The sequence below is a fragment of the Phytophthora cinnamomi genome (genome assembly GCF_018691715.1).
Source record: "Phytophthora cinnamomi strain GKB4 chromosome Unknown Contig92, whole genome shotgun sequence".
NCBI classification, from domain to species: domain Eukaryota; phylum Oomycota; class Peronosporomycetes; order Peronosporales; family Peronosporaceae; genus Phytophthora; species Phytophthora cinnamomi.
In genome coordinates this window covers 92,993-119,184 of record NW_027151025.1, presented here as the reverse complement: position 1 = coordinate 119,184, position 26,192 = coordinate 92,993, and the positions used below count along the sequence as shown (strand labels likewise).

The following is a 26,192-nucleotide window of genomic DNA, read 5'->3' as shown; positions in this document are numbered from 1 at the left end:
AGATCGCGACTGGAAGAAATGCGGACCGCGGCGCGCGCTGATTGGTTGGTAGTCTCGCTGATGATTGGCCGAAAGTCGGCGCCGATCTTTTAAAGATATCCCGATTACGTTGCGCGAAGGCGAAGTTGACTGGTGCGGTCATTCAGACACACCATGTGTGCTGAAATGACTGCGTCGACTTGTGTGGCTCCGCCCCGCCTGTGCTCGAAAAGCTGGCAAAAGCTGGTGACGAATCTGAGAACGAGGGCGCAGGCAGGCGGCGCTCTTGTCGCCATGTGGGCGGCGTCGCCGCCTCACCGCGATGTACATCCATCGCGTCGAGGCCGGCGGTTGCGCTGCGCGTCGGCATGTTAAAAAATAGTTGTCTCCGCCTGTCTTCTTGCTGGCCACCAGTTCCTGCAGGCAGAGTACGTCAGCGCATCGGTTTGACATTTTTTCGTGGCATCGTGATTGGCTGGCTGCGACAGGGCGTGCGTGGCGCTGCCTATGCGTGGGCAGGAACGGCTGTGGGCACAGCTCAGCACTTCCGCTTTCGCCTCACAGCCGCCGCATCGCCACCGCGTTCCTTCGACCTCCGCCCGACGACGACGCGACCGAACCAAGATGGTGCTGACGGCGGCGAGGCTCGTGTGTGCCAACCGCGACGGCGTGACTGAGCTCTCGCACGTGTGGGGCGCCATGGACCAGTACCTGGACTACTCTGGCGCGTGGACGCTCGAACGCGCGGCGGCGCTGGGCATGAAGTTCCTGGTGCAGCACCTGGCGCTCACGGCCCCCAAGCAGCCGCAGGAGGACAGCAGCAACTCGCTCGTCATGGATTTCGCGGCCTGCAACGGCCACCTGGACATCCTCACGTGGCTGCACAACACGGAGCAGCTCAGCGGCTGCTCGACCCGTGCCATGGACGACGCCGCCAAGAACGGGCACCTCCCGATTGTACAGTGGCTCAACGAGAACCGCAGCGAAGGGTGCACCACCAAGGCCATGGACTATGCCGCCAGCAGTGGCCACCTGCCGATTGTACAGTGGCTGCACCAGCACCGCTCGGAGGGCTGCACCACCCGCGCCATGGACCTAGCGGCGCAAAATGGACAGTTGCATGTGCTGCAATGGCTGCACGATAACCGGACCGAGGGCTGCACCCCGAGCGCTGTTAACTACGCGGCGACGGAGGGTCACCTGAATATTGTGCGCTGGTTGTGCGAGGTGCGCAAGGAGGAGTGCTCGTCGAGCGCCATGGTCAACGCCGCCCGTGGAGGACACATCTACATCCTCGAGTACCTTGGCGAGCACTTTCCCCAACTGTTCGAGAGCATCGGCCCCAAGATGGTGCACGCCGCGATTGCCAATGGACAGGCGGCGATTCTTACGTGGCTCATCGCCGTCTTGCCGGTCAAGTCGCTCAAGTGCGAGGAGGCAGCCGGCTCGTGGATGGACGTTGCGTCCGAGTACGGACAAGTGACCATCCTCAAGTGGTTCCACGATCACGCGACTGCGCTGCCGATGAGCGTGGACGGCCACCTCCCTGCGTGCACCGTGGAGGCTATCGAGAAGGCAGCACGCAACGGCCACAATGACGTGCTTGTTTACCTGTACGAGAATGACCTGGTGAACCTCACGGTCGAGTCAGATGCCATGAACGCGCTGGTTGCCGCCGTCGAGGGAGGTCACCGCAACTGCGTTGAGTGGCTGGTGGCGCACTTCCGTGTGCTGTACGAGCAAAGCTCACCCGCGTCGACTACCGCGATGGACGCTGCCGCCGCTGTCGGTCACGTGGACATCCTCCAGTTCCTGCGTGACGAGCCGACCACGAGCGCGTGGCAGACCAGCTCCAAGGCCGTCGATGAGGCTGCGCGTCAGGGCTTTGTGGACGTGCTGCGCTGGCTGCACTTCGACCGTTGCCACTACGTGGCGGAGCAGGACGAGCAGCCGGTCGACGACGACGAGGCCAGTGACGACGAGGAAGCGGAGCCGACCGACTCGCGCTGGACTCCTCAGGCGCTGGAGCTGGCGGCCACTAACGGTCACCTCCCGGCGGTCCAGTGGCTCACCGAGCACCACCGCGAGGTCTGCAGCAACTTCGAGGCCTTCAACGCCGCGGCGTACATGGACCACCTGGAGGTGGCCCAGTTCCTCTACAGCGACGTCCGCAGTGCGTGCTCCGTGGAGCAGGCGCTGGAGCACGCGGAGGAAGGCGGCGCCGAGGACACGCTCGCCTGGCTCGAGGGTCTCAACTGAGGCTGCAGCAGATGGCTACAGTCCCAGTTGGGGCCCGCTTCAAGCTTTTTGTAGATAATTTCCTATAGACCGCCCTTAGATTTATAAGACCTAAGCTAGACCTAATAGAGTGTGTTCAAAGCATGAAGATGGAGCGCAGCGTCGTCACCTTCGCGTGCGCGACGCGCGCCTGCGTGACGCTCTTGGCTCTAGCCACAGCCGCGCTGGTCACGCCCTACGACACCTCTTCGCACCTGCAGGCGGGCGGCTCGCCCCTGGCGGCGCTGAGCAACTGGGACGGCGTCTACTTCTCGCACATCGCGCGCAGCGGCTACGACTTCGAGCACTTCCACGCCTTCTTCCCGCTCTACCCGCTGCTGGCTCGGTGGGCTGCGCGTCTGCTTCCACTAGACGAGGCGTCGGGCGTGCTGGCGGCCGGTTGGCTTCTCAGCAACGTGAGCTTCGTGCTGGCCGCGCTCTTCCTCTACCGCCTGGGCTGCGTCGTGCTGCAGGACGAGGTCGTTGCGCGGCGAGCGGCCTACCTCTTCTGCGTGGCGCCCTCCAGCATCTTCATGTCCGCCGTGTACTCGGAGAGTCTCATGTGTCTGCTGAGCTTCAGCGGCATGTACTTCCTGGCCAGACACGCACACGCCCCCAAGCCCCGTCGAGCGTTCCGAGACCTGGTGTACTGCGCGCTGCTGTTCGGAGCGGCCTCCGCGACGCGGTCCAACGGCATTCTGCTCTCGTGTACGTTCAATTGCAATGCGTTGCGCTGTGCTGCAGTGGTCGGTGTTCATCGCTAAGCGTTATGGTTGTCTATCAGTGTTTATTGCGTGGCATCGCGTGACAGTTTCGCCATCACCCAGGGAGCTGCTCCGGTTCTTGGGCTTTTGGATACGCACCGCAGGTCTAGGCGTGTTGGCTGTGGCACCGCAAGTTGTGTACTTTGTTGCAGCGATGGTGTCGTATTGCCCTTCAATCGTAGAGCGGTTCGGCGGTGAGGCCTTGTCTAGCGGTGTTGAGATGGAGGATCGGAGCTGGTGCGCCAAGGCGGTGCCCAACTTTACAGCCATGTACACGTTCATCCAAAGCGAGTACTGGAACGTGGGGCTGTTCCGCTACTACGAGCTGAAGCAAGTGCCAAACTTCCTCCTCGCTGCGCCAATCGTCGGACTCAGCCTGCATGCACTTCAAGGATACTTTCGAGGTCATGTCGTGCCAGGACGACTTCAGGAACAAGGGCGCACTTGGCGGGGCACTGCGCTCACTCCGTACTACGTGCACTGGCTGTTCCTGGTAGTGAACGCGCTGCTAGTAGTGCACATCCAGGTGACCACGCGGCTATTGTGTGCCTGCCCTCCGCTATTCTGGCATCCAGCGGCACTGGTCTGTTGCCCGGCCGCGAAAAGGAAAGATGCATCCGTTCTGACAAGGTATGGCCGACTTGTGGTGGCCTACTTCTTACTCTTCACGGTATTGGGCAGCGTACTCTTTCCTTCTTTTTACCCATGGACATAAGCTTCATGACACCTTGGAATTCAAAAAGAATAACAAACGCAGTTATAATAACATCGCACCATGAGTATCGTGCCCCCTCTTCGCCAACCTCAGAGTTTCCAGTATCCCCTTCACCGCAATGAAGACTTCTTGATCTTGAGCTTTTTCGCCAAACGATCGCGCGCCGAGCCCGATTTACGCTTCCGGCCACCACGGTCGTGGCTGTTACTGCTATTATGACTGCTGTAGCTGTGTCCACTGCTAGCCCCTCCGGATTGCGGGGTCAGTGGCAACGGTGGTCGCACGTCCACAGATTGCGAGGAGGGGGGTTCCGTTCTCGCAGAAGCAGGAGAGTATCCTCGGAGCATTAGCCCTTTACCTCTTGGCGATGGTGTCACAGTAGTTGGTGGTGGAGCATGGCGCTCCATTTCACTCGATTCCGTGTGCGAACGATTCCTATTTGATGGACTGTTTCCGTGCGATCTCCCGCGATCCCGGTGCATCGAGCTACCAGATGCAGAGGAGCGCTCTCTTTCCCTCTCGGTTCTTCGCTTCAGACGTCCATGACTTCGGTCATGCCTCGATGACCTGGATACAACCGAAGGTGGCGGCGGCGTCGATGGGGGCGGAGGTGGGGAAGACGGAGGCGAGACGGCTGGGACAGGAGGTGGCGGAGGCACTTGAGCATGTGGAGCTTTTCGCTCGACTTTCGGCGACGCATTTGCTTCAGTACGCCTACTTCTGTGAGCACGGGTGGGGGTCGTCAATGTATCCAAAGACCGAGCTGAAGACCGCACATCCACCGCAACCGCTGGAGATGCATCGCTGCTTTTCCGGTGGTGGCGTGATGACTCGGAGTGGCTTCTTTTTCGCTGTCGATCACGGCTTGTACTTCCCTTTTTCGACGCAGACCCGCGTCGACGCGTATTCTTCACGCAGCGCGGACACCGATAGTCGTCGGGAGGTTCTTCACTCATTGGGATGTCGACGCACATCGTATGCTGCCACGTTTTGCAGCTCTCGCATTCCACCATGCGCTGGCCGTCATCGTGGTTGGGCCGTCGACGAACAGTACACACGCAGTCGAACATCCAACCACAGCGGAAGCACAAGAACTTCTCCTGCGCAACAGTCTCTGGCTGCTTGTCTGCACACTTGGCATGCACCCAGTGCGAACAGCTATCACACTGGATCATGGAGGTTCCGTCGTCGTAGTTTTTCTCCTTCAGTCCGCAGGAGCAGTCCACCATCCACTCATCCTCAGCTTCTTCCTGCTCTTGAGGGGCCATCTTCACATCGGCTGAGCCGGTGCTGCCGTTGGTATGGTTCCGCTCAAGGTGCGTCGATCCGTTGGACAACGAGTCGCTCTGCTTCGAGTGTCGTCGTTTGGGCTGCGGTGCCTTTTTCTTCTTCTTCGAGCGCTGCAGTTCCCGTCGCTCCTGCTGTCTCTGTCTGGCATCAGCTACCACCTCCTTCTTGAGCTTCTCCGTCAACTGCAACTCCTTCTGCGCCGCCTGCTGCCGGAACGCAATGAGCGTATCCACGGGTGCTGCCGGCAGCCGCGGGTACGAGTTCTCTAGGTCGGAGCTTCCATCGCTCTCGCCGCTCACGTCCTCGTCTGTCGGGTCCACCCCGTTGTGCAGCTTGTCCTTCTCGTCGTCCGTGTCGATCAGGACGCCGTCGTCCTCTTCTTCCTGCTCATCGTCACTCTCCGAGCTGTCACTGCTACTGGAGTCGCTGTCCTTCTCCTCCTCCTCCTTCTCCTCCTCCTCCTCCTCCTTCTTCTCCTTCCGGTCGTCTCCGCCATTGCCACGCCCGCCGTTTCCGCCGTTGGCGGGTGGCGGCGGCGCTTCATCTTCACTGTCACTGTCACTGGAGTCGGAGCTGGCACTGCTGGCACTGCTAGCACTGCTGCTACTGCTGCTGTCGTCATTGCTGCTGCTGGACGAGGACGGACAGGGGCTGCTGGCCGGCCGCTCCCGCCGAGCGCCGCTGCGCTCCGCCGCGGCTGCCTGGCGAGCCGGAGCCGCCACCGCCGAGTCCCTGTCTTGTATCTGCAGCGTCTGGAAGTCCCCGACCACCGCCAGATGTGCGCCGACGCCCGCTAGAAGCCGGCCGAGCCAGTCGCCGGGCGCCAGTTTGGGCGGCTTGGGCCCCGCGCGCGTCTCCGCGGCGAAGGACGCGTCGTCTCCGCCGCACAGCAACATCAGCGGCACGCTCAGCATCTTGTGCGCCCGCTCGCCTGGCCCCTCGAGCCGCTCGCGCACGCAACAGATGGAGCTCTTCCGCCACGCGTGACAGCCTCGGTCTCGACAGCCTCGGTCTCGAGTCACTTGCCCTGAGTATGGGCAGATAGGCGGAGCTGGAATTGACTTCCGGGTAGAAAGGGAGGATCGTTCCTTGACTACTCGGTAATCAACACAACACGCTGCACCCTGGAAAGATTACACCATATGGATTAGGGACGTTTGTTCAATACGGTGCAATCATTGCCCACGTGTTAAAAAGAGCGGTGTGCGGCACACCAGTCACATCGAGCGGATACCATAAAGCTGGGGCAGGAATGGCGGGTCAGTGGACGCTGCTACGCCGCTCGGCGCTGCTTCTGGAGCGCGGCGCGGGCGCCGCGAGCGCTTCTGCAGGCCTGACGCTGGGTGTGCGTCGCTTCGGCGCGCCGTCGGTGCCCAAGGCGCATCGCGCGCGCAACCAGTTCAAGGGCGGCAGGCGCCAGCCGCAGAAACCGGCGGAGACGACGCCGCAGCCTCCCACGGCCGAGGCCAGCAAGCCCAAGCCCACGCCCAAGCAGCAGCAGCAACCGCAGCAGCAGTGGCAGCGCTCCAAGAAGCGCCGCGGCCCCAAGAAGACGGTGGACCAGGAAACGCCCGTGTTCACCAACAAGTTCCAGAACCTGCTGAGCTTCGCCTTCGAGGACGTGAGCAGCGAGCTGCCGCCGGCGCCCGCCAAGAAGCCGGTGCGGCCGAGCGAGCTGTCGTCGCTGGACCTGCTGGACGGCATTGGAGCCGCCGGTGACAAGCAGGACGACAGCCCGGAGCTGACACTAGCCCAGCTGGGCCTCGACGGCTTCGATGACGACGACGACGACTCGTTCGCCAAGCGCCAGCCTAAGCACCCGAGGCAAAAGCCCAAGAAGACCAAGCTCTTCTCGGGCGACAACGACCCGTCCACGGTGCTGGCGGCGCTCGGCATCCCGTCGGACGGAGAGGGCGACCGCAGCGAAGGCCCGCCCACCAGCCGCAAGGCCATGAAAATGAACACCAAGCGCAAGAAAGGGACGCGCAACCTGCTCAAGAACTTCCAGTTCGAGAACAGCATCTTCGACTCGGACGCGGACTTGTTCGGCGACATCGACTGGGAGGAGCGCAGCGACTCGGAGGACCGCGAGCGCCGCCGCTTCCAGCGCCAGCAGCGCAAGGATGCCAAGCGCAAACCGAAGGAGGAGATGCCGGCGCAGGAGGTGGAGATCCCCACGTCGCTCACGGTGAAGGACCTGGCAGAACGCATGAGCGTCAAGACGCGCGTGGTGTTCCGCGCGCTCAAGGACCTGGGCGAGAATGGACTCAACGAGGAGTCGGTACTGACCAACGACATCGCCGAGCTGGTGGTGGACTCGCAGAACATGGTGCCGGTGTTGCTGCCGCCGGACTTTGTCGACTTGGAGTTGACCCCTCTACCTGAGGACTGCTCGAGCTTCCCTGGGCGACCACCGGTTGTGTCCGTGATGGGCCATGTAGACCACGGCAAGACTACGCTGCTAGATGCGCTCCGGAAGTCGAAGGTTGCAGCCACGGAGGCTGGCGGTATTACGCAGCGCATTGGTGCCTTCTCGGTGGAGCTAGGCAAGAAGTATGGGGCGCAGTCGAAGGTCACCTTCATCGATACACCAGGCCACGCAGCGTTCAGCAACATGCGATCACGCGGATCGGAACTGACGGACCTGCTCGTGCTGGTAGTTGCCGCAGACGACGGCGTGCGTCCGCAGACGGTGGAAGTAGCACGTCTGGCCATCAAGAACAACGTACCGCTTGTGGTGGCAGTCACCAAAATGGACATGCATGAGCATGACAAGAACGAGGTGGTCAATCGACTAGGCAGCGAGTTGCTGAACGAAGGTATCATTGTGGAGAGCATGGGTGGAGAGACCCCGATGGTGTGCGTGTCCGGCAAGACCGGAGAGGGTCTTGACCAACTTAAGGAAACGATTTCGTTGCACGCGGAGATGTTGGATCTGCGTGCTGATACGTCAGTAGCGGGCGAAGCTATCGTGCTTGAGGCTAATGTGGCACGGGGCGTCGGTACTCAAGTGGACACTATTGTCAAGTGGGGCACAGTTAAGCAGGGGTCATTTGTGGTGTGCGGGCTGGAGTATGGAAAGGTCCGCGCACTGGTTGACCAGGCGGGCAAACGCGTGAAGCAAATGACACCTGGCAATCCTGTGCGGGTGATCGGACTGAAGGGATTACCTGAGGGTGGTGTCGCTCTGCTGTCTGTTGCTACTGAGGAGCGTGCCAAGGAAGTCGTTGCAGCACGTCAGGCCATGCTTGACTGGGACCAAATGGCGAAGGCTGAAGACGACGAAGCCGAAAACCAGACAGGTGACGGTTCTCCACGTCGTCGCCGCCGTTATGCAGGCGCACGCCGCAAATGGGAGCAAGTGGAAGTACGACGACGCGAAGCCGCTGACGAGGCTAAGCGCGTGGCAGCACTGAAGCCAGGAGACGAGGGCTATATTGCCAATGTGGTTCCCATCATCGTAAAGACAGACTCTGTGGGAGTCATCTCGGCTATCGACGAGCTAGTTGCATCCTTGCCATCCGACGAGGCTGCGATCAAGTGTATTATGTCTGCTGTCGGTCCTGTAACATCGTCCGACCTCGTCATGGCCGAAGCCACAGGCGCCACCGTCTACACGTTCAACATCAAGCACCCGGCTTCCATCGATCAAGAGGCACTACAGAAGCAAGTGACTCTGCGCCAGCACCGCGTGGTATACAGTCTGTTGGACGACATTAAGGAGTTGTTGCAGGATAACCTTCAGGGTGTCGTGGTGCACGACGTGATCGGCGCAGCAGAGGTGATCCAGTCCATCCCGATCTCGACGTCGGGAAGCCGCACTACCAACATCGCTGGCTGCAAGGTGACTTCTGGATCGCTCAACATGCAGGCGAAGTACCGGCTTGTGCGTGATGGCGAAATAATAGTCGGAAACGTCGATATGGCGTCGATGCGTCACTTCCAGCAGAAGGTGTCGGAAGTCAACAAGGGCCAAGAGTGCGGACTTCAGCTAGCGGGCACACACGACTTCCAGCCTGGCGACGTTCTCGAGGCGTACACTACGAAGGTGGTGAAGCCCGAGATCTAGATTTGACAGGGGTTTGCGACCTCGGTGTCTGTAGACGTTAGGTAGGACCGCGCATCCAGCATAGATATGACTTGACCGCAGGATATAAAGTTCACACTATGATGATACCTAAACAGCGCGATCTGCGATGGTGTTGCCCCGGAGAAGATCGTGTCGCAATCTTCTCGTGCAAATTGTTTGCGCCAACTCCGCTGAAACGGCGAAGGTCATGTCGCTCGAGAGCAACTCGCGTCAAATTCATGCTACTAGCATTGCAAAACGCTAGCACGCACCCTATTCCCAGTGTGAGATGGTGCTGGTATTATAGCCGAAAACTCGAAATAGGCGGTCGACAAACCAGCCCGACGCAACCACCAGCAGAGTTGAAAACCGATGCAACCACCCTGAGCTGCTGCCCAGGCAGAGATAGCCTACCTCATTTGCAGTTTGACTTCCAGCAGCTCCTTAGTGCACACGTCGTCGATCCAACTCCAGAACCGAAGCGAAGATATTCCGATGGGAGACTTAGGCAAGCCCGGTGGGACCACTCGCCCCCGACCGGGAAGCCGAACCTTCCTAAGGACGCAGCGGACTTTGCTGGCCAAAAGCTGGTTGCTGAAGAAACGCCACTGGATGGCCATGCTGCTGGAGATTTTACTGCCGGTGCTTTTCATTCTGCTTATTACAGCTCTCAAGACGCTGTCGAAGGATGTGCAAGTTCCGGCTGGATGGAGCAGCGCTGATTCGGGTGGCAAGTCCTTCTCACTCATGGAGAACGGATATCTCGTGCAAGAGCCAACACTGAACGGCCTCATGTCGTTTCTGGCGATGATGACGGCATCTGCCATCCACAACACGACTGGAGTGTCGGCTACAGACAAGGAGGTGTGCACATTCAGTGTGGGCCTTGGTGGATATGTGAGCACCAACACGTCGTCACAGTATGCGGTGCTTCCAGCCTGCCGTGACTATTTCACCCCGTACAAGTTGGCTATTGCCCCGGACACGGACTTCACGCGCAAGTATTTTTTCGAGACCGTCAAGAAATGGTATCCTCGAGTGGACTTGAATACTTCCAGTGCGACGCTGAGAGTGTCGATGCCGAGCCTCGAGGATAGCGTGATCTTCTTCGATACTGAAAATGCTTTGGATAGTTATATCAAAGGAGTTGGTTATGGCAAAAGTTTCGCGGCGCCTATCGTCTATGCAGCTCTGGTCTTCGACGAGTACCCTGAAGGGGACAACATCGGCACGTTCCAGTCGATTGAGTACTCGGTTCGCATGAATTCAACTCGCGGAGGGGGAGGTTCACCGGGAGACGTACCACGCACACTCGGAGACCCACCATTCGAGTCGCCATTCCAACGTACCATCGAGCAAGCGTACTACACGGCGTACACGTCACGCGGATTCATGACGCTGCAAACTCTCGTTGCACGCTTCGTTAATTGCATGCCCGAATGGGATAAATCAACGAAATCGACCACCGGGGTCTGCAAGCAAAACCTTTCGACGGCTGTTTCGAGCACCGCAAACGATGCCAGACTATTTAATGCTGTGAACGGGGACGTTTTCCTGAATGCTGCGCTGTCCCGGGTAGTTTTCAGCACTGGTACTGCCTGGCAGTCACTGCTGACAGCCAGTGGGCGTGAGCAGCTACTTGTGCCTCTACGGCAGGCTCCGCAACCATACTACGCGACAACCGTGGCCCCGTTCCCGATTGACAGTTTTCTGTCCGCACCATTCTACGACGAAGTTAACATCGTGTTTCCTCTTGTCTTCATCCTGGCATATCTGTACGCTATATCGCGCGTGCTGGTGGTTCTCATCCAGGAAAAGGAGACTCGTTCGCGTGAATATCTCAAAATCCTGGGTATGTCGGAGAACGCCATCATCCTGTCGTGGTACATCACGTACTTCATCATCTTCCTGATAAGCGCCATCTTGCAAGCGATTGCGAGCAGGGCAGGTCTTTTCCCGAACAGTGACCCTGTGCTGATCTTCCTCTTCTTCCTGCTCTTTTCGCTCAGCGTGCTCGCGTTTGGTTTCTTCATCAGTACGTTTTTCTCGCGCTCGCGTACTGGGTCTTTTGCTGGAATGGTGCTCTTCTTCTTCATGTACTTTGTTTCCAGCGGCTTCTCGTCAACATCCTCCATTGGTTCCAAGACAGGGGCTTGCATAATGCCACCCGTTGCGCTATCGTTCGGAGTTCAGTCGCTGGCCACGGCCGAGTCGACTGGTGTAGGCATGAGCTTCGGGTCGATTAACACTGTCGTCGACAACTTCAAGTTTGGGTCTTCCATCGGCATGCTCTTCTTCGACATTATCCTCTACACGCTCCTGGGACTCTATCTCGAAAAAGTCATACCGCGCGAGTACGGCACCGTCGAGAAATGGTACTTCCCCCTGCAACCGAGTTATTGGCTGAGCAGCTTCCGTGCAAAAAAATGTTTGAGTAAGGTCAATGATATTGCTAACAACGTGGTCAATGGAAGTCACGCGATGCTCGCAATTGAGAATCCAAACATGGAGGTTGCCAGTGAAGAGCTTCGCCACCAAGAGCGATCGGGTGAGGCGCTGGTAATCCGGGACATCAAAAAGGAATTTGTTGTACCAGGGGGAATAAAGCGTGCCGTCCGTGGCGTGAGCCTCGCGATGTACAAGGATCAGATCACGTGCTTGTTGGGGCACAACGGTGCAGGCAAAACCACACTCATCTCAATGCTTACTGGCATGGTAGCACCTTCGGCTGGCGATGCATCTTTCCGTGGTTTGTCCTTGGTGCAAGACATGGCTGAAATTCGACAGTCATTGGGTCTCTGCTTCCAGCACGATGTGCTTTACAGCGAGCTCACAGTCGAGGAGCATTTGCTATTTTATGGACGTGTCAAGGGCTATCGCGGTGCTGCGCTCCGTGAAGAGGTGAATACGAAGATCACCGAAGTGGGCCTCACCGAGAAACGACACGTTTTCGCTGGATCTCTCTCCGGTGGCATGAAGCGCAAACTGTCAGTGGCTATCTGCTTGCTAGGTGACAGCTCGCTTGTGTTTTTGGATGAGCCCACGAGCGGTATGGACCCGTACAGCCGACGTAGTACGTGGGAAATCCTGCTCAACAACCGCGCCAACCGTGTTATGGTCCTCACGACTCATTTCATGGACGAAGCTGATATTCTGGGCGACCGCATTGCCATCATGGCCGAGGGACAACTGCGCTGCTGTGGTTCATCGCTCTTCCTTAAAAATCGCTTTGGTGCCGGATACAACTTCACGCTGGTCAAGAGCAGTGATCCCGCTGCTCCTTGCAAGGAGGCACAGCTTCAATCACTTATCACGGAACGCGTTCCTTCAGCCAAGGTGTTGAGCAATGTCGGTGCTGAGATCGCTTTCCAGCTACCGCTTGATTCTACTGCTTCCTTCCCCACGCTGTTCGAGGAATTAGACAGCAAAATGGGCGACTTAGGTGTGCTTTCATACGGCATTTCTGTCACGACACTGGAGGAGGTCTTCATCAAAGTCGCCGAGGCCAACGATGAGGACAACCAACACACCCTGAACAAGAATGCCGCGAGCCCAAATGCTGTCGACGCCTCCCTGCCACCCGGTGGTCCTACCATCGCGAACCTTACGGGCTTGACAATGTTTTTCGTTCACCTTTCAGCCCTGCTACTCAAACGCTTCCGGATCGCGAAACGTGATCGACGAGTTTTCATCTTCAGTGCCTTTCTTCCTGTTACGTTGCTGGCTGCCGGCTTCATCATTTTGAAAGCTAGCTCGCTTGGGCGGTCCGACGTGAAGCTTGCACTCGCTACGGACAAGTTTAAGACTTCAGTACCAAGTGTGCCATACTTCTGTGAGACGGACGATTCCAAATGGTGTTCCAACACGTTGGACCTCATGACAGGCGGCAAAGCTTCTCCATTTACCACTACAGATATTTCTTCGCCGCCGTACACGACTTGGCCAACCTCGGTTTTCGGCGTCAATTACACTGAAGCCGATCTTGCGAGCGCGAGTAACCCACACAGCAACGAGTACTGCCTGCGCATGGGGGATGAAATCTACCAGCGTGGATTTGGAAAGGACGATGACAGCAAGGTTATCCAAACGCCGGTGAAGGGACAGTATGGCGGATACCTCGTACATGGATCCGAGACTGAGCAGATGTTCGGTTATCACCTCTTCGTGAACACGACCGCAGCGCATGGAGCTGTGATTTTCAAGGCATTGATGGACCAAGCTCTATATCGCTTCATGGCTGGCGGTGGATCCGGATCAACTGACGTAACACTCAAAGCGAACACGTATCCGCTACCCATGACGGCAGCTAATCAAGCTCTCTTCGGGTCGTTCCCGGCGTGCATTTTCATCGTGATTGCTTTCGCGTTCTTCCCAGCCTCCATCGTCGGATTCTTGGTGAAAGAAAAACAAGCCGAGCACAACTCGAAACACCAGCAACTCGTGTCGGGCGTCAGCTTGCCAGCGTTTTGGTTGGCCAACTACCTCTGGGATTTGCTCACGTACCTCATTCCATTCATTGCGGCCATCGTGCTTATCCAGATATTCGATATTGAGGCCTTCACCGGCAAGGACTGCGCGACCTGCACCAGCCAGACATTCCCAGCGGTTGTGCTGCTCTTCATCCTGTTCGGCCTGGCCATTTGCCCGTTCACATACTGTCTCTCGTACTTCTTCAAGGAGCACGCATCCGCTCAAACGTACACGATCATGGCTAACTTCCTGCTCGGCGTCGTGCTTACGGTGGTGTCCTTTATCCTGGACGTCGTGAGTACGAGTAGTGCCAACGCCAACAAAGTTCTGAAATTCTTCTGGCGACTCAGCCCGCTTTTCAACCTCGGCAGTGGGCTGCTAAACCAGATCACCTCAGGATTGGGACGGTCAGGGACGGTTAGTCCCTTCGAAATGGATGTCATGGGTTGGGAGCTGTTGTACTTGGCACTGGATGCTGTCCTCTTTTTCTCGATCGCTGTCGGCATCGACTTCCTGCTGAGCTTTCCGAAGATTAAAGCTGCAGTCTTCAAAGATCCGCAATTTCTGGATGCTCCGTACGAGGAGGACGAGGATGTGGCTCGCGAGGCTGAGCGTGTACGCAGTGGTGGAGCTGATGGTGACGCCGTTAAGCTGCTTGGAATTCGCAAGGTGTACAAAGGTAACAAGGTGGCCGTGCGAAATCTGTCCTTTGGTCTACCAAAGGGCGAATGCTTCGGCTACCTGGGAATCAACGGTGCTGGCAAGACCACAACCATGAAGATGATGACAGGCGATATTCTCCCGACTTCGGGCAGCGGCACACTGGGTGGTTTTGACATTCTAAGTGAGCAACTAGAAGTTCGCCGCTTGATCGGCTACTGTCCTCAGTTTGACGCTTTGTTTGAGCTGATGTCGGTGCGTGAGCACCTGGAGCTCTTTGCTCGCATCAAAGGTGTATCAAGCGCGAACTTGAACGAAGTCGTCAAGACTCTCATGCACCAGATGAACTTGGACGATTTCGAGAACAAATTGGCCGGTACGCTTAGTGGCGGCAACAAGCGCAAGCTGTCGGTGGCGATCGCTCTGATCGGATCACCACCTATAGTGTTCCTGGACGAACCATCGACGGGCATGGATCCTGTCTCGCGCCGATTCATGTGGAATGTCATCGCCGCAATTTCCACTCAGCGCAAGGAATCGACCATTATCCTCACCACGCACAGTATGGAGGAATGCGAGGCTCTTTGCACGCGTGTAGGTATCATGGTGGGCGGTCGTCTGCGTTGTCTTGGAAGCGTGCAGCACCTGAAGCACCGCTTCGGTGATGGTTTGATGCTCGAGATGAAACTTATGGGTACGCCCTCGCATGACATTGACGCGCGAGTAGCTACCGTGTTCGGTGGCAGCGCTTCGACGACGACGTTCCCCCGTGCCGAACTACAAGCCAAATGCGAAGCGCTGGGCGACGCGTCTTGGGCCGACAAAATCGTGATGAGCCACGCTACAGGTTATGCTCTGGCGGCAGCTCTCGAACGCGACGGTACCATGCGTCTTGGCATGCTCTGCGCTTGGTGGGCTGCTGAGGAGCGGTTCTTGGCGCTGGACGCGTTCCTGCGTGAGAGTTTCGCAGTCGACGCTAACACTGGAGTGAAGCTGCTGGAGCGGCAGAATGACATGTGCCGCTACAAGCTCACAGGTCAGGTGCCGCGGCTGGCGAGTGTCTTCAGATGCGTGGAGGGCAGCAAGCAGCAGGTCGGCATTCGCGAGTACGCTGTCTCGCAGACTACTCTTGAGCAGATCTTCAATAACTTCGCAGGCCAGCAAAGCGAGGAGAAAGGTGTGGCGCGTGGAATCGGTGGTTAGACAGCATAGCATGCTGCATTCCAAAACAATGCATACCGTACAGCTTAACGCTGTAATATTAAACACAACAAAAACCACGCTCACAGCGCTTAGTAAGCCATTGGAGATGCCTTGATGCGCGTGTTCAAAACGACCGCTTAGTCTTGAAAATGACCAGCACGGTCTATTGTCTATCTCGTCAGTGCTGTGTAGAATTTTACAGATCCGCAGGCATCACACAGTTGCCGTACAGGGACTCGTACGTCTCGCGCTGGCGACTGCAACCACACAGGCACATACACGACGTTAGTCTAGCAATTCGGACAGACAGCTTCAGAGCACACAAAATACACACATGAGCGAGTCGCCGCCGTCCGCCCGGAGAAGCACCTCAGGGGCGCGGAGCTTGCCGTTGTACTGGAAGCCCATCGAGTGGGAGTGCGCGCCCGTGTCGTGGATAACGAAGAGGTCGCCCACCTGCGCCTTGGGCAGCGGGCGGTCTTTCGCGAACCAGTCGTTGTTTTCACAGAGCGTACCAACAACGTGCGAGGGGATGACTTCCTCGTTCTCGCGCGCCGGGATGGAGATCTCGTGGTAGGCGCCGTACATGCCCGGACGCATGAGATGCGCCATGCAGGCATCCACGCCGTAGTAGCGGCCGTACGTCTCCTTGATGGCCTCACAGCGCGTGACCAGCCAGCCAAACGGGCCCGTCATGAAGCGGCCGTTCTCCATGCAGAGGCGCGGGAGCGTCTCGAGCCCGTGCTCCTTCATGGCCTCGTCGAAGACCTCGCGCAGCATCTTGGCGATGGCCTCAATGTTCACGGTCTCCTGGTCCTTGCGGTACGGGATGCCGAGGCCGCCGCCGATGTTCATGAACTCGAATTCGATGCCGAGCTCCTTCTTGAGCTGCACGATGGTGTTGAAGAGCACCGTGACCGTCTCGCGCCAGTACTCCTGGTTCATGACGCACGAGCCCGTCATCATGTGGATGCCGAAGCGCTTGGCGCCGGCCTGCTGCGCCTTGCGGTAGGCCTCGACGATCTGGAACGGGGGCACGCCGAACTTGGCGTCGGGGCCGCCCAGCACGTTGGACTTGGTCTCCGAGTCCGTGCGGCCGAGGCCCGGGTTGAGGCGGAAGCTCATGAGCTCGGGGCACTTGCCGCGCACAGCCACGAGGCTGTCCACGAGCGACACGTCGTCCAGGTTCATGATGACGCCCTGGTCGAAGGCCGTGGCCAGGTCCTGCTGCGCCGTGAAGTTGGAGGTGAAGATGACCTGGTCGCCGGGCACGCCGATCTCCTTGACGATGTGCAGCTCGGCCGACGAGCTGCAGTCCATGCCGCAGCCCTCCTGCTGCAGCAGCTTGAGGATGGCCGGGTTGGGCAGCGCCTTGACGGCGTAGAACTGCTGGAAGTCCGGGAAGTGCGCGCGGAAGGCGGCCAGCAGGCGGCGCGCGTTGTCGCGGATCAGCTGCTCGTCGTAGATCTGCAGCGGCGTGCCGTAGTTCTCGGCGAGCGCGTCCAGGCGCTCCAGAGCGGACGTGGGGAGCGGCAGCGGCATGTTGGTGGGCTGGAGACTGTCAGTTGCGGAGTGACGTACGTCTCGGCCAGCCACGCATTGTGTTAAGACCGACGTTCAAGATGGGACACGGGCTCGGCCAATCGCAGCGCGGGAGCGAGCTCTTCCAATCCCAGTGCTGGAAGAGCAGTCCGACGACGGCAAGGGCAATCAGATGGATTGCACCGAGGGCGGCAGTCTGCGAACACAGTACAGAATGTATGAGCCAAGGTGACGAGTGCGTCTCGGAGCTGCGCTTCGTTCTCTATTCCAGCGATAAGCTTCTCGCTGCTCTAACGCTGGATGAGTAGTGCGGCAATGCAGGAAGCGATGAACTTGAGCTGGATGTATTTTGTTGCAGGACTGCGAGGAGCGCCATGCGCGGCCGCCTTGCATTTTCACGCCGCTTGGTCATCACCTGCCGTTAGTTTATCAGCTTTCAGCTTTGCTATGGATTTGGAGCGCAAATGAGTAAAGTCGCAGTTGTTCATTCGTGTGTGGTGGAGGCATCAGCTGCGTTCCCATTGTGTCAGCGCCATGGAACTTGATCGCACTTCAGCTAGTCATACCCACCCTGTTGTGAGCATATCGAGCGCCAAGTGGTTGAGAATGTGGCTGTGTGCATCCTACATGTGTAGTTCCCGATAAGTCTTCTCAGAGGACTTTGTCTGGTGCAACCACCACGCCGCGGTGTTGCAGCACCACTACATTTAGATTAATCACACATCTGGAGGCCTTACTGGAAGCAACAGCAAAGAGACATGTAACTTAGCGCTCCCAGTGAACACTCAGGTCCATAGCGGAAAGGATTAATATCGAGTAATAAACTCTTCAGTGCGAGTAAGATCAGGAGCATAATAACTCCAAGTAGTCCAACGAAGAGATGTTTTACACGTATGGAGAATTAGACCGCGATGAGTTGCGAGTATGAAGAATACATGGTTTTGCCCATGCCCCAAGCTCGCTGGACACTCGATCGACTCTAGATCATCGCTCCTACGACGTATGCACCATCATGTGTATACGCGCTCAAGCGACTGCCAAGCGAAAGCCGGGTCATTGCTTGATTATTTGCATTTGACCGTCATCTTCGCCCCCATTGCCCATGCAGATGTCTACAATACATGATTTCCCTTCGTTCTGCTGTTGCCGCACTTCCTCGTCGAAACGGCCGTCAATTTGCCAGCATCGTGATTCCGTATTGGGTCGTCACAGAAGCTATTTCATACCGGTGTGCATGTATTTGCGAGCTTAGCGCCAGCGGCTCGGGCCGCCGCCGTGGCGACGGCTTCAGATCACTGTTGTCGCAGCGGTATGCAAGGCGCAATAATACAGCCGGTCTGAACCGGGGTAAGCCTCGTTTACTCGCGCTACTCGGCCGTGAAAATTTCGTCACCTCAATCGCAGTGATACCGGCACCGTGCAGTCTTCGTCGTCTTGGCCCCCGACTTGGTCTCCAAGAGGAGCAATGCAATGCAATTGCTGGCTGCGTCTGCCACAAACTCTGCTACCTGCACTACAGAGTCTCGGCTTTCCAGTGCGGCAAGCAATCCGAGCCCATGTTGACGCCTGTCACGCTTTGTTCGGATGGCCCTTTTCTTCCCATGGCTGCACTACGTCACAAAGCTCAAGCAAGATCTGGTGATGGCAGCTCCGGCATGGCCCAATGGAGCTCTGCTGCCCGCCTGTCGCGAAGCGGGGACCCGTATGTTCAGGAACTGTCGTAGTATTAGTGTTGCCATTAAGGTGGAAGGGAGACCCTACGTTGGCAATAAGAAGATACACTTGGGCCAGCCTGTGGCGGGCGACGTCTCCGCTGCCATGGCACCCGTTTGCTTGCAATCGAAGAAACGCAGACTGCGCCATGCCCGCGCCGCGCGCCCAGCCGCTTGCTTGCTTGCTCCTTCCACTGACGGATCGACTCAACAACTCATTTACAGCGTCTTCTTCTCGCCCTCAACGGCCTTGGGGGTCTTGCGCGAGCTCAGGCAGTAATTGACGACGAAGAAGTTCATGAAGAGCCAAAAGAGGGACTGCACGTAGATGAGGTACATGACCGAGATCTTGTACGGCATGCCGGGGCACGAGCGCGAGACCATAAGGTAGCCCTGCGCGTTCATCAGCAGGAACTGGATCATCTGGACCGTGGTCAGGTACGGCTTCCACCAGATCTTACGCGTGTGCGAGCTCACGAAGTAGTACATGTACATGATCGCGTGCACGCCGCCGTTGAGCACGATGGTCATGTAGAGGTCGCCATCGTAGGACGTGCGGAAGTTGGCCCAGTAGCACTAGAGACAGCAAAAAACATGCAACCTTGTCAGTACGGTTGGTTTGGACGGCCCCGACGGGGAGAGTAGAGCAGAAAAAGACTTACGAAGAACACGGTGACGTGGTGGTACACGTGGAGCACCGAGAGCTGCTTCCACTTCTTGCCCATGACGATGAAGAAGGTGTCGCAGAAGTCGAGCACCTTGGACAGGTAGAAGATGTACATGAGGTTGCCCATGACGGGGTTCTCGTGGTTGAAGGCATTGCAGGGGGTGGCCGAGTAGTCCTGCAAGGATGAAAACAGAAGGCGCAGGTCAGTTGGTGGGTCCCACCAGTGACGGGACAAGGGGGAAGATCCCTCCTGCGGGTTACGTACGTTGCGGCGGGCCTGCAGGATGGCCTCGACAGTCATGTACGAGCAGAGCACGACTTGGATGGGGTTGTAGATGAACTGGAGCGGGGCCGTGTTGAGCGCGGGCATGCCCGACTTCATGACGAGCTGGTGGCGGTAAAGCGGGGGACAATCGTCAGCATTCCATCCATGCGCATGGGATTGCTACTAGCCGCGTGCTCAGGAGCGCAGAGAGAAGAAGAATCTTACCGTGCCCACCACCACGAAGGTGAGGTAGCCGACGCAGAGCGCGAAGACCGTGGCGAAGTCGGCCAGGAAGTAGTCCTGCATGGGCGACTGGCGGTAGCGCAGGGTGGGGTCCACCCAGTCCATGAGGATGACGTCCATGCCGTCGGCCCACTGCTTGTAGCTCTCGAGGAGTGCGCTGGCCATCGTGCTGCTGCTGCTAGTGCTGCTGGGGTCTTGGCGGGGGTGGAGTGCGAGCTGCCGAGCACCAAAGAGGAAGTGACTCGAGGGGGCCAAGGCTGCAGAGGTCCGGCATGATACCAGTCACGGCTGGCGGCCATTCAAAGCGCGCGTCGAGCGTGTCAATTATCCGCTTTGGCAGGTTTCGCCTGATTTCGCCCTCAAAATGACTTTACCTTTGTAAGAATAGCAGCACCGCATCATATCTGTTACGGTGGGGAATTGGTTTTCCGAGGTTTCAGAAACAGAGACGGGTCAGCGGATACCATAATCGGGTCGCTCGGCGCTCGAGGGCGCGCCTCAACATCAAGTCTGACACGTCGACGAGAGCAGCCATGCCGCCGAGCGCCCTGCTCGCTGCTCGGGCGTGATCAGCGCGCTAGCTGCCGCGGAATGGGTACGCGCGCCGTCATACGAGCGTTGGCGACGCTCTCGGGGCCATGAAGCAGTCCAGGCAGAGGTAGCGGCGGCGGCTGTCGCGCGACCTTCAGAGGGCGCAATGCTGGCGGAGAACTGCACCCCTGCGAGCGGACGAGAAGTTGTAGCCGCGAGCCCCGCGGCGGCAGCAGCAGCGTGTCGCACTGGAGGAATGAATCCACTGGGTTCAGGCCCCGGTCGCTGCCGCGGCGCCGCTCGGATTCACGCCGCGCAGAGGGATCGCTCGTGTGCGCCGCGCATCAAGTGTCGGGGTTTCGGGCCGCGCTATGCAAGTTTGAACCGGAACAGCCGGCACGATGGATACAAACTAACTGGCGACTTCTGCACTCGCGGCCTCGGTGCGCGAGCAGTGAAGCGTGCGCTCCAGGGCCGAAGTCCACTGCGGCTGCGGCTGTCTGGCTAATACACGCGCAGAACAGTCTGAGGCGAGAGCCCTGCGGCCGGTGCTGCGGGCAGCCGATGCAAGGAATTGCTGCACTCCGCCACCTCGCCATGCGGCCCTGCAAAGCGAGCCTGCACGCCGCTTGCCGAGGACTTGCGTGCAAACGCACCGCGCCGCTCTTCCTGTCGTGCCGCCGCCGGCGCGATTCTCTGCAAAGTTCAAACCCGGTGCGCGCGCTGGCCCAGCCTCTGGGGGCGAGCCCGGCTCCGTGCACGATTGCCCTGGAAAGGCCTCGCGCCGAGGCGTGCAAGCAGGCCGGCGGTGGCCGCTGCGTCAGCACAAGTTGGCTCGCGGCGGTGCTCTGCGCTAGAGTGTCCCACTAGGGTGGGTGGCAGCCTCTGATTGGCTGCGCGGCGTCCGCTTGGCGCGCACATGGACCGTCCATCTCCCGTTACAGGATTCGTTACGGACGTTGAAGTGCACTCGGTGTATCCAAGTTGTCCTCCACTCCAGGCTCCGAGTCTGGAGGCCTGCGGGGCAAGGCAGGCAACGCTCGCCACGTGCTTGCGAGCACCGCGACTCGCAGTCCGCGAGGCAGACATAAACGCCACGCCGGACGACTACAGCGAGCGCGACGTATCAAGTTCCACAGGGGGTGGACACCGCTTCGCGCTGTGCACCCGCCGCAGCGCTGACTCAAGGCGCGGCGCTCGGATTACCGACGGTGGCTGGTCGCAGCGGCGCCGGAGCTCCGAGCGGCTGACAGCGCGTCATTTCCACGTCCGAGGCGCGCTCCGCAGACGAAACTCCGTGCCACTATCTATCGCACTAGGCGAATTAACGGCATTAATTAATCGGTGGTCCAGGCAAGAGCCGAGGCCGCGCGCGCCAAGTTGTGCACCCGGAGTTTCGCTCTCCGGTGCTTTCGACATGCATGCAGAGCGAACGAAGGCGTCCGCTGAGGCATGTAGGCAACGCATACGCCTCCGCCATTTCCAGTCTAGCCGCCGAACAAAAAAGCAACAGTAATGACCGCACAGGTCAGCAAGGATATACGTGAAGATTCACCACCACCACCACAAATGAAGCAATGTAAGGTTTGGATAAAGGCCGTAGGAGAAGATACCCGCTCCTGCCGGCATTGTATTGGTCTCAAAACGCTCGCACACGACAAAACAGCAACCTAGCACCTCCGCCGTCGGCTTGACACGCACGCAAAGCATGGTGGCTGTTACCACCTGCGAGCAGGATTGGCGGCCCTCCCTCTCTATTGCGTCTTCTTCTTGTCAGACGACTTGCGCGGCTTGGAGCAGTACGACTTGACGAAGAAGTTCATGAACAGCCAGAAGAGCGACTGGATGTAGATGAGGTAGATGACCGGCACCTTGTGCGGGAAGTTCTCGCACGAGCGCGACACCATGAGATAGCCCTGCACGTTCATGGTGACGAACTGGATCAACTGCATGGCCGTGAGGTACTTCTTCCACCAGATGTCACGCGTGTGCGCGCTCACGAAGTAGTACATGTACATGATGGTGTGGATGAATCCGTTCAGGATGATCGTGGCGTAGATGTCGCCGTCATAGGCCACGCGGAAGTTCATGAAGTAGATCTGTGAGTTAGCGACAAGCGAGCAGTGCAGCGCATTAGATTTTGTCGACAGGGTGCCGCCCAGCAGAGGGGAGAAAGGATCTTACCGCGAAGATGGTCAGGTGGTGGTACACGTGCAGGAAGGAGAGTTGCTTCCACTTCTTGCCGAGGATGATGAAAATCGTGTCAAAGAAGTCGAGGATCTTGGACAGGTAGAACATGTACATCACGTTGCCCATGACGGGCTTCTCCGCATTGAACGCATTGCACGGGGTCGCCGTGTAGCCCTGAAGATTAGTGAAGCAAAAGAACACGAGGTGAGCTGGGAGTTCACTGGGCAGCGGTTGCTGGGAAATGCAAGACGTACGTTGCGGTAGGCAAGGATGCCGGCCTCCATGCACATGTAGGAGCACAGCACGACCTGCAGCGGGTTGTAGAGGAACTGCAGCGGGCTGGTCTTGATGGCCGGGACGCCCGCCTTCATGATGAGCTGGAGGGGACAAGGCACAGGACGCAGCAGAGCTCGTTAGGCGGATGCTGCACCACCCAAATCTTAATCAGAGCGACTAACGCACCGTGCCGATGACGACGAAAGCGACGTAGGCGACGCAGATGGCGAAGGCCGTGGCGAAGTCGGCGCCGGGCAGGCCCTGCATGGGCGAGAGCTTGTACTGGCCCGACGGGTCCGCCCAGTCGAGAAAGAGCGTCTCCTGGGCGTCGGCCCATTCCTTGTAGCTAGCCCAGAGTGCAGCGGCCATCGTGGATCGGGTGCGAGAAGAAGCGACTGCGGTGCGCGGCTCGAATTGCGTTCTGAGGCTGCTGAGTAAACGGCCAGCGGTGATCGGAAGATCACCACCACACAATCTGCGTCCACCCCACGTCAGGTGAACCCATCGATCATGAAAGAGACACCCGGTATAATACCGGTATCAAGATCTGTTTCATCATCTGGCCCTGACCGTGACGCGCCTCTCGTCCTTCAGACCGCGTGCAGCGCTTGTTTCGGCGCACTCTTTGAGTTGCTATTTTCGGCAAGCGTTGCTATTAGAATAACTATTCTAGCGCATGGACGGATACAATCGAGAATGCGTAGTTACGTTCGACAGACAACTGCAGTTTTGTTCTTAGGTTGATGCGCCATTTCCAAGTCCTATTATCATTTTTCTTCATTCACAAAGGCGAGTCTGCCCGTGAGCATCACTGCTCGAATCCCTCTAGCCAGTTGTATTCTTAAATTTGAATGCCATCGGTGCGGTAACAACCAACTAAGGAAGATCTAAACGGATGCATGAAGGTTGGTAAGAAGGTCTAGGCTCTCGCTACTATCGTGTGATATGCAGAAAGCACGCGTCTGACGGTCAGTTGGTCGTGCCTGGACCTCACTTGTGCTCTGGATTCCATCCCTTCAGCTTGAAATGCGACGCGCAGCATGCAAAGTGAACTCACGCTGTGATCATCAAGAGAGATACCGGTATTTTACTGCAGTCAGTGATATGCCAGACGCCACCGGTAGTGAAAAGGTAGGCGACTGTTGCACCTGATATTTGTTGCGTGCACTGGCGAGCTTCTTACAGTACTCTCGGCCAAAGGGAAGGAAGAGGAGCGACAGCGCGAATGCGGCGCTGTGCAAGATGGACCATGGCGCTGGCGCTCATTGCGCACGGCGCCGCCTCGGAGGTTTCAGTCTGCTCGCTTCCTAGCAACGCGCTCTATGTGTTGGAGGACTCGGCGCTCGTGCCTTGCGCCGCGAGTGGCTCCTCGACGCTCTCGACCAAGTGCCAGGCTGCATGCAGCTGCAGGCGACTGGAGAACGACAAGAACGTCTACGGCGTTTGCATCAATAGCAGCGCCACCTTCGACTGCGACGCCGCGTCGAACTCGACGGACTGCGCTCGAGGTGCGATCAAGCTGCTACAGTGAACCGCCCGGCGGTTATGGCAATGTACTCACGTGCTCGGTGCTGGTGTTGCTTTGGTTTAGCCCCCAGTTCGACGTATCTAGGAGCAGGATCGGCATCTACAGCCGGAGCGAACATCGCGGGCGAGCTGGCAAGCAGCAATGGCAGCGGAGGCGGTGGCTTGAAGGCGTGGGAATGGGCTCTCATTGGACTCGCGGTTGCGTTCGTGGTGGGCTTGCTGGTCTTCTTTTACAATTGGTTCAAGCACCGACCGCAGCGGGGGGACAACCGTAGGGAGGTGGTGCAGTCGCTGGAGCTCAGTCGCTCGCAACCCAAGGACGGCGTGAATAATGTGCTGCCCGTGACGATGCGAGAGAGCCAGGCGAGAACGGCTACGAGCAACCGCGAAAGTGCAGCAAGGACTACGACACGCTCGCACGAGACGAATCCGTCCCAGATCTCCGGCTTCTCTGGAGGAAGCTACCATACGTACGCCGGAAACCCAATGAGCAGCACGCTGACGGACACCGAAATCGTGACGCAGCACCAGGAGCGCGCGTTTTCGCCCATCAGCGACGCGTCTCGATCCGTTGGGTCGTCTGAGTATTCACAGGGCGTCGACACCACGACGACACCCAATACTGCCTTGCTGGCAGCCTCCCGTGAACAAGGAGACAGCGCTGACTCAGACGACCAAGCTTACCCATCGTTTAGCAGCTATTCAGTGTCGAGTGGCATGGATTCATTCTCCAGCGAGCTGTCTGTCGAAGGCGGCTCAGACATGGAGACTGGTGAGAGGGCTCCGTACCCGCGCAAGAAGTCGATCGAGTTTTAAGTATTGGCCAATGCAGCGCACACTATTTAGGTGAGGGCAGCTCGTCCTGATGTATTTATTCTCTCGACGCTGTCTTGAAGTGGTGGCTTTGCTCATTGTCCTGTTCGCGCGGCTAAATATGCGTGCTTCGGCACCCTGTCTTATCTAACACAGGCGAGGATGGTATTGGATGCAGATCAGTTTGGTTGCCTCGAGTCTTTTTCTTAGCTTGAGCTAAAGATGGTGGCTTCCTGCACACGGTTGGCGTTGGGTCGGCTTGGCTTTTGTTGGCACATTGCGGTTGACTTGCTCGTTGAGCGGTAGAGCCGCTGCACGAAATCAATCTTCAATTTGCTCTCGAGCGCTCGCTTCGACTGCTCACCCGCGGATCTCCTCCAACCTCGCGTTCAGCCCCGCTTTCTACCATGGAGTCGCGTTTGTCCAGCACGAGCAGCATGAAGAACATGAAGATCTCGATGGAAAGCGAACGGATGTTTGCCGACATTGAAGATGAAATGCAGGCCCAGTCTCCGTCGAGGGATATCCGCCGACCGTCATCGCGCATCATGTCGCCCAGCAACTCCAACACGTCTGTTTCCAACGGCAGTCGCGTTAGTGTCAAGGACCAGCTGTACTCACTTGAATGCAAAGTGCAGTCGCATGAAGACACGATTCAAAAGCTCATGTCGATCCACCAGGCGGATAAGGCGCTGCTACTGACGAAGATCGAGGAGATCACGGACCGCACGAGCGAGGAGCTGCACAAGCTTCGCATCGACTACCAGAAGAAGCTCAACACCGCGAGCGAGGAGATCGAGCGACTCAACAAATGCCTGAATGTCCAACGTGGGCACATCACCACGCTGCAGGAGCAGTGCCAGTCCCTGCACAAGCACGTCGTGCAGGTCGACGATGATGTCACGAAACTTGCTACCGAGGTGCTAGGAGAATAAACTTGTCTGCAAGGCTTTAGCTAGGACATGTAGCTGAAGCCGTAAGTCGATTCTGCAGCAAATA

The 26,192-nt window shown here is 58.0% G+C and overlaps 10 protein-coding genes across 10 annotated transcripts; 6 read left to right on the top strand and 4 right to left on the bottom strand.

Annotated features, from left to right (window-relative positions):
* Window positions 1–301: 301 nt before the first annotated feature.
* On the top strand, window positions 302–2,238 carry IUM83_02716 (Myosin light chain kinase-related; the record flags this gene model as incomplete). The annotated part of the gene is made up of 2 exons (XM_067926657.1): window positions 302–345; window positions 468–2,238. 2 exons carry the CDS (start codon window positions 302–304, stop codon window positions 2,236–2,238), a joined length of 1,815 nt encoding a protein of 604 aa, XP_067784105.1.
* A 122-nt stretch (window positions 2,239–2,360) lies between these two features.
* On the top strand, window positions 2,361–3,735 carry IUM83_02715 (glycosyltransferase family 76 protein; the record flags this gene model as incomplete). Its single annotated transcript, XM_067926656.1, has 2 exons — window positions 2,361–2,964; window positions 3,041–3,735. The coding sequence occupies 2 exons, from the start codon at window positions 2,361–2,363 to the stop codon at window positions 3,733–3,735; spliced, it is 1,299 nt and encodes a 432-aa protein (XP_067784310.1).
* Window positions 3,736–4,449: 714 nt separating this feature from the next.
* On the bottom strand, window positions 4,450–5,939 carry IUM83_02714 (putative PHD Zn-finger protein; the record flags this gene model as incomplete). Its single annotated transcript, XM_067926655.1, has 2 exons — window positions 4,450–4,498; window positions 4,708–5,939. The coding sequence occupies 2 exons, from the start codon at window positions 5,937–5,939 to the stop codon at window positions 4,450–4,452; spliced, it is 1,281 nt and encodes a 426-aa protein (XP_067784104.1).
* Window positions 5,940–6,277: 338 nt separating this feature from the next.
* Window positions 6,278–9,094, top strand: IUM83_02713 (Translation initiation factor IF-2; the record flags this gene model as incomplete). The annotated part of the gene is made up of 1 exon (XM_067926654.1): window positions 6,278–9,094. One exon carries the CDS (start codon window positions 6,278–6,280, stop codon window positions 9,092–9,094), a length of 2,817 nt encoding a protein of 938 aa, XP_067784142.1.
* A 618-nt stretch (window positions 9,095–9,712) lies between these two features.
* Window positions 9,713–15,427, top strand: IUM83_02712 (ATP-binding Cassette (ABC) Superfamily; the record flags this gene model as incomplete). The annotated part of the gene is made up of 2 exons (XM_067926653.1): window positions 9,713–10,122; window positions 10,801–15,427. The coding sequence occupies 2 exons, from the start codon at window positions 9,713–9,715 to the stop codon at window positions 15,425–15,427; spliced, it is 5,037 nt and encodes a 1,678-aa protein (XP_067784109.1).
* Window positions 15,428–15,623: 196 nt separating this feature from the next.
* On the bottom strand, window positions 15,624–16,969 carry IUM83_02711 (Diaminopimelate decarboxylase; the record flags this gene model as incomplete). Its single annotated transcript, XM_067926652.1, has 2 exons — window positions 15,624–15,684; window positions 15,762–16,969. The coding sequence occupies 2 exons, from the start codon at window positions 16,967–16,969 to the stop codon at window positions 15,624–15,626; spliced, it is 1,269 nt and encodes a 422-aa protein (XP_067784108.1).
* A 1,931-nt stretch (window positions 16,970–18,900) lies between these two features.
* Window positions 18,901–20,021, bottom strand: IUM83_02710 (Elongation of very long chain fatty acids protein; the record flags this gene model as incomplete). Its single annotated transcript, XM_067926651.1, has 4 exons — window positions 18,901–19,257; window positions 19,344–19,523; window positions 19,614–19,736; window positions 19,839–20,021. The coding sequence occupies 4 exons, from the start codon at window positions 20,019–20,021 to the stop codon at window positions 18,901–18,903; spliced, it is 843 nt and encodes a 280-aa protein (XP_067784107.1).
* A 2,120-nt stretch (window positions 20,022–22,141) lies between these two features.
* IUM83_02709 (Elongation of very long chain fatty acids protein) lies at window positions 22,142–23,222 on the bottom strand (the record flags this gene model as incomplete). The annotated part of the gene is made up of 4 exons (XM_067926650.1): window positions 22,142–22,486; window positions 22,572–22,751; window positions 22,832–22,954; window positions 23,040–23,222. The coding sequence occupies 4 exons, from the start codon at window positions 23,220–23,222 to the stop codon at window positions 22,142–22,144; spliced, it is 831 nt and encodes a 276-aa protein (XP_067784344.1).
* Window positions 23,223–24,102: 880 nt separating this feature from the next.
* IUM83_02708 (Diacylglycerol O-acyltransferase 2) lies at window positions 24,103–25,196 on the top strand (the record flags this gene model as incomplete). Its single annotated transcript, XM_067926649.1, has 2 exons — window positions 24,103–24,361; window positions 24,445–25,196. The coding sequence occupies 2 exons, from the start codon at window positions 24,103–24,105 to the stop codon at window positions 25,194–25,196; spliced, it is 1,011 nt and encodes a 336-aa protein (XP_067784162.1).
* A 404-nt stretch (window positions 25,197–25,600) lies between these two features.
* On the top strand, window positions 25,601–26,128 carry IUM83_02707 (uncharacterized protein; the record flags this gene model as incomplete). Its single annotated transcript, XM_067926648.1, has 1 exon — window positions 25,601–26,128. One exon carries the CDS (start codon window positions 25,601–25,603, stop codon window positions 26,126–26,128), a length of 528 nt encoding a protein of 175 aa, XP_067784337.1.
* Between the last annotated feature and the right edge of the window lie 64 nt (window positions 26,129–26,192).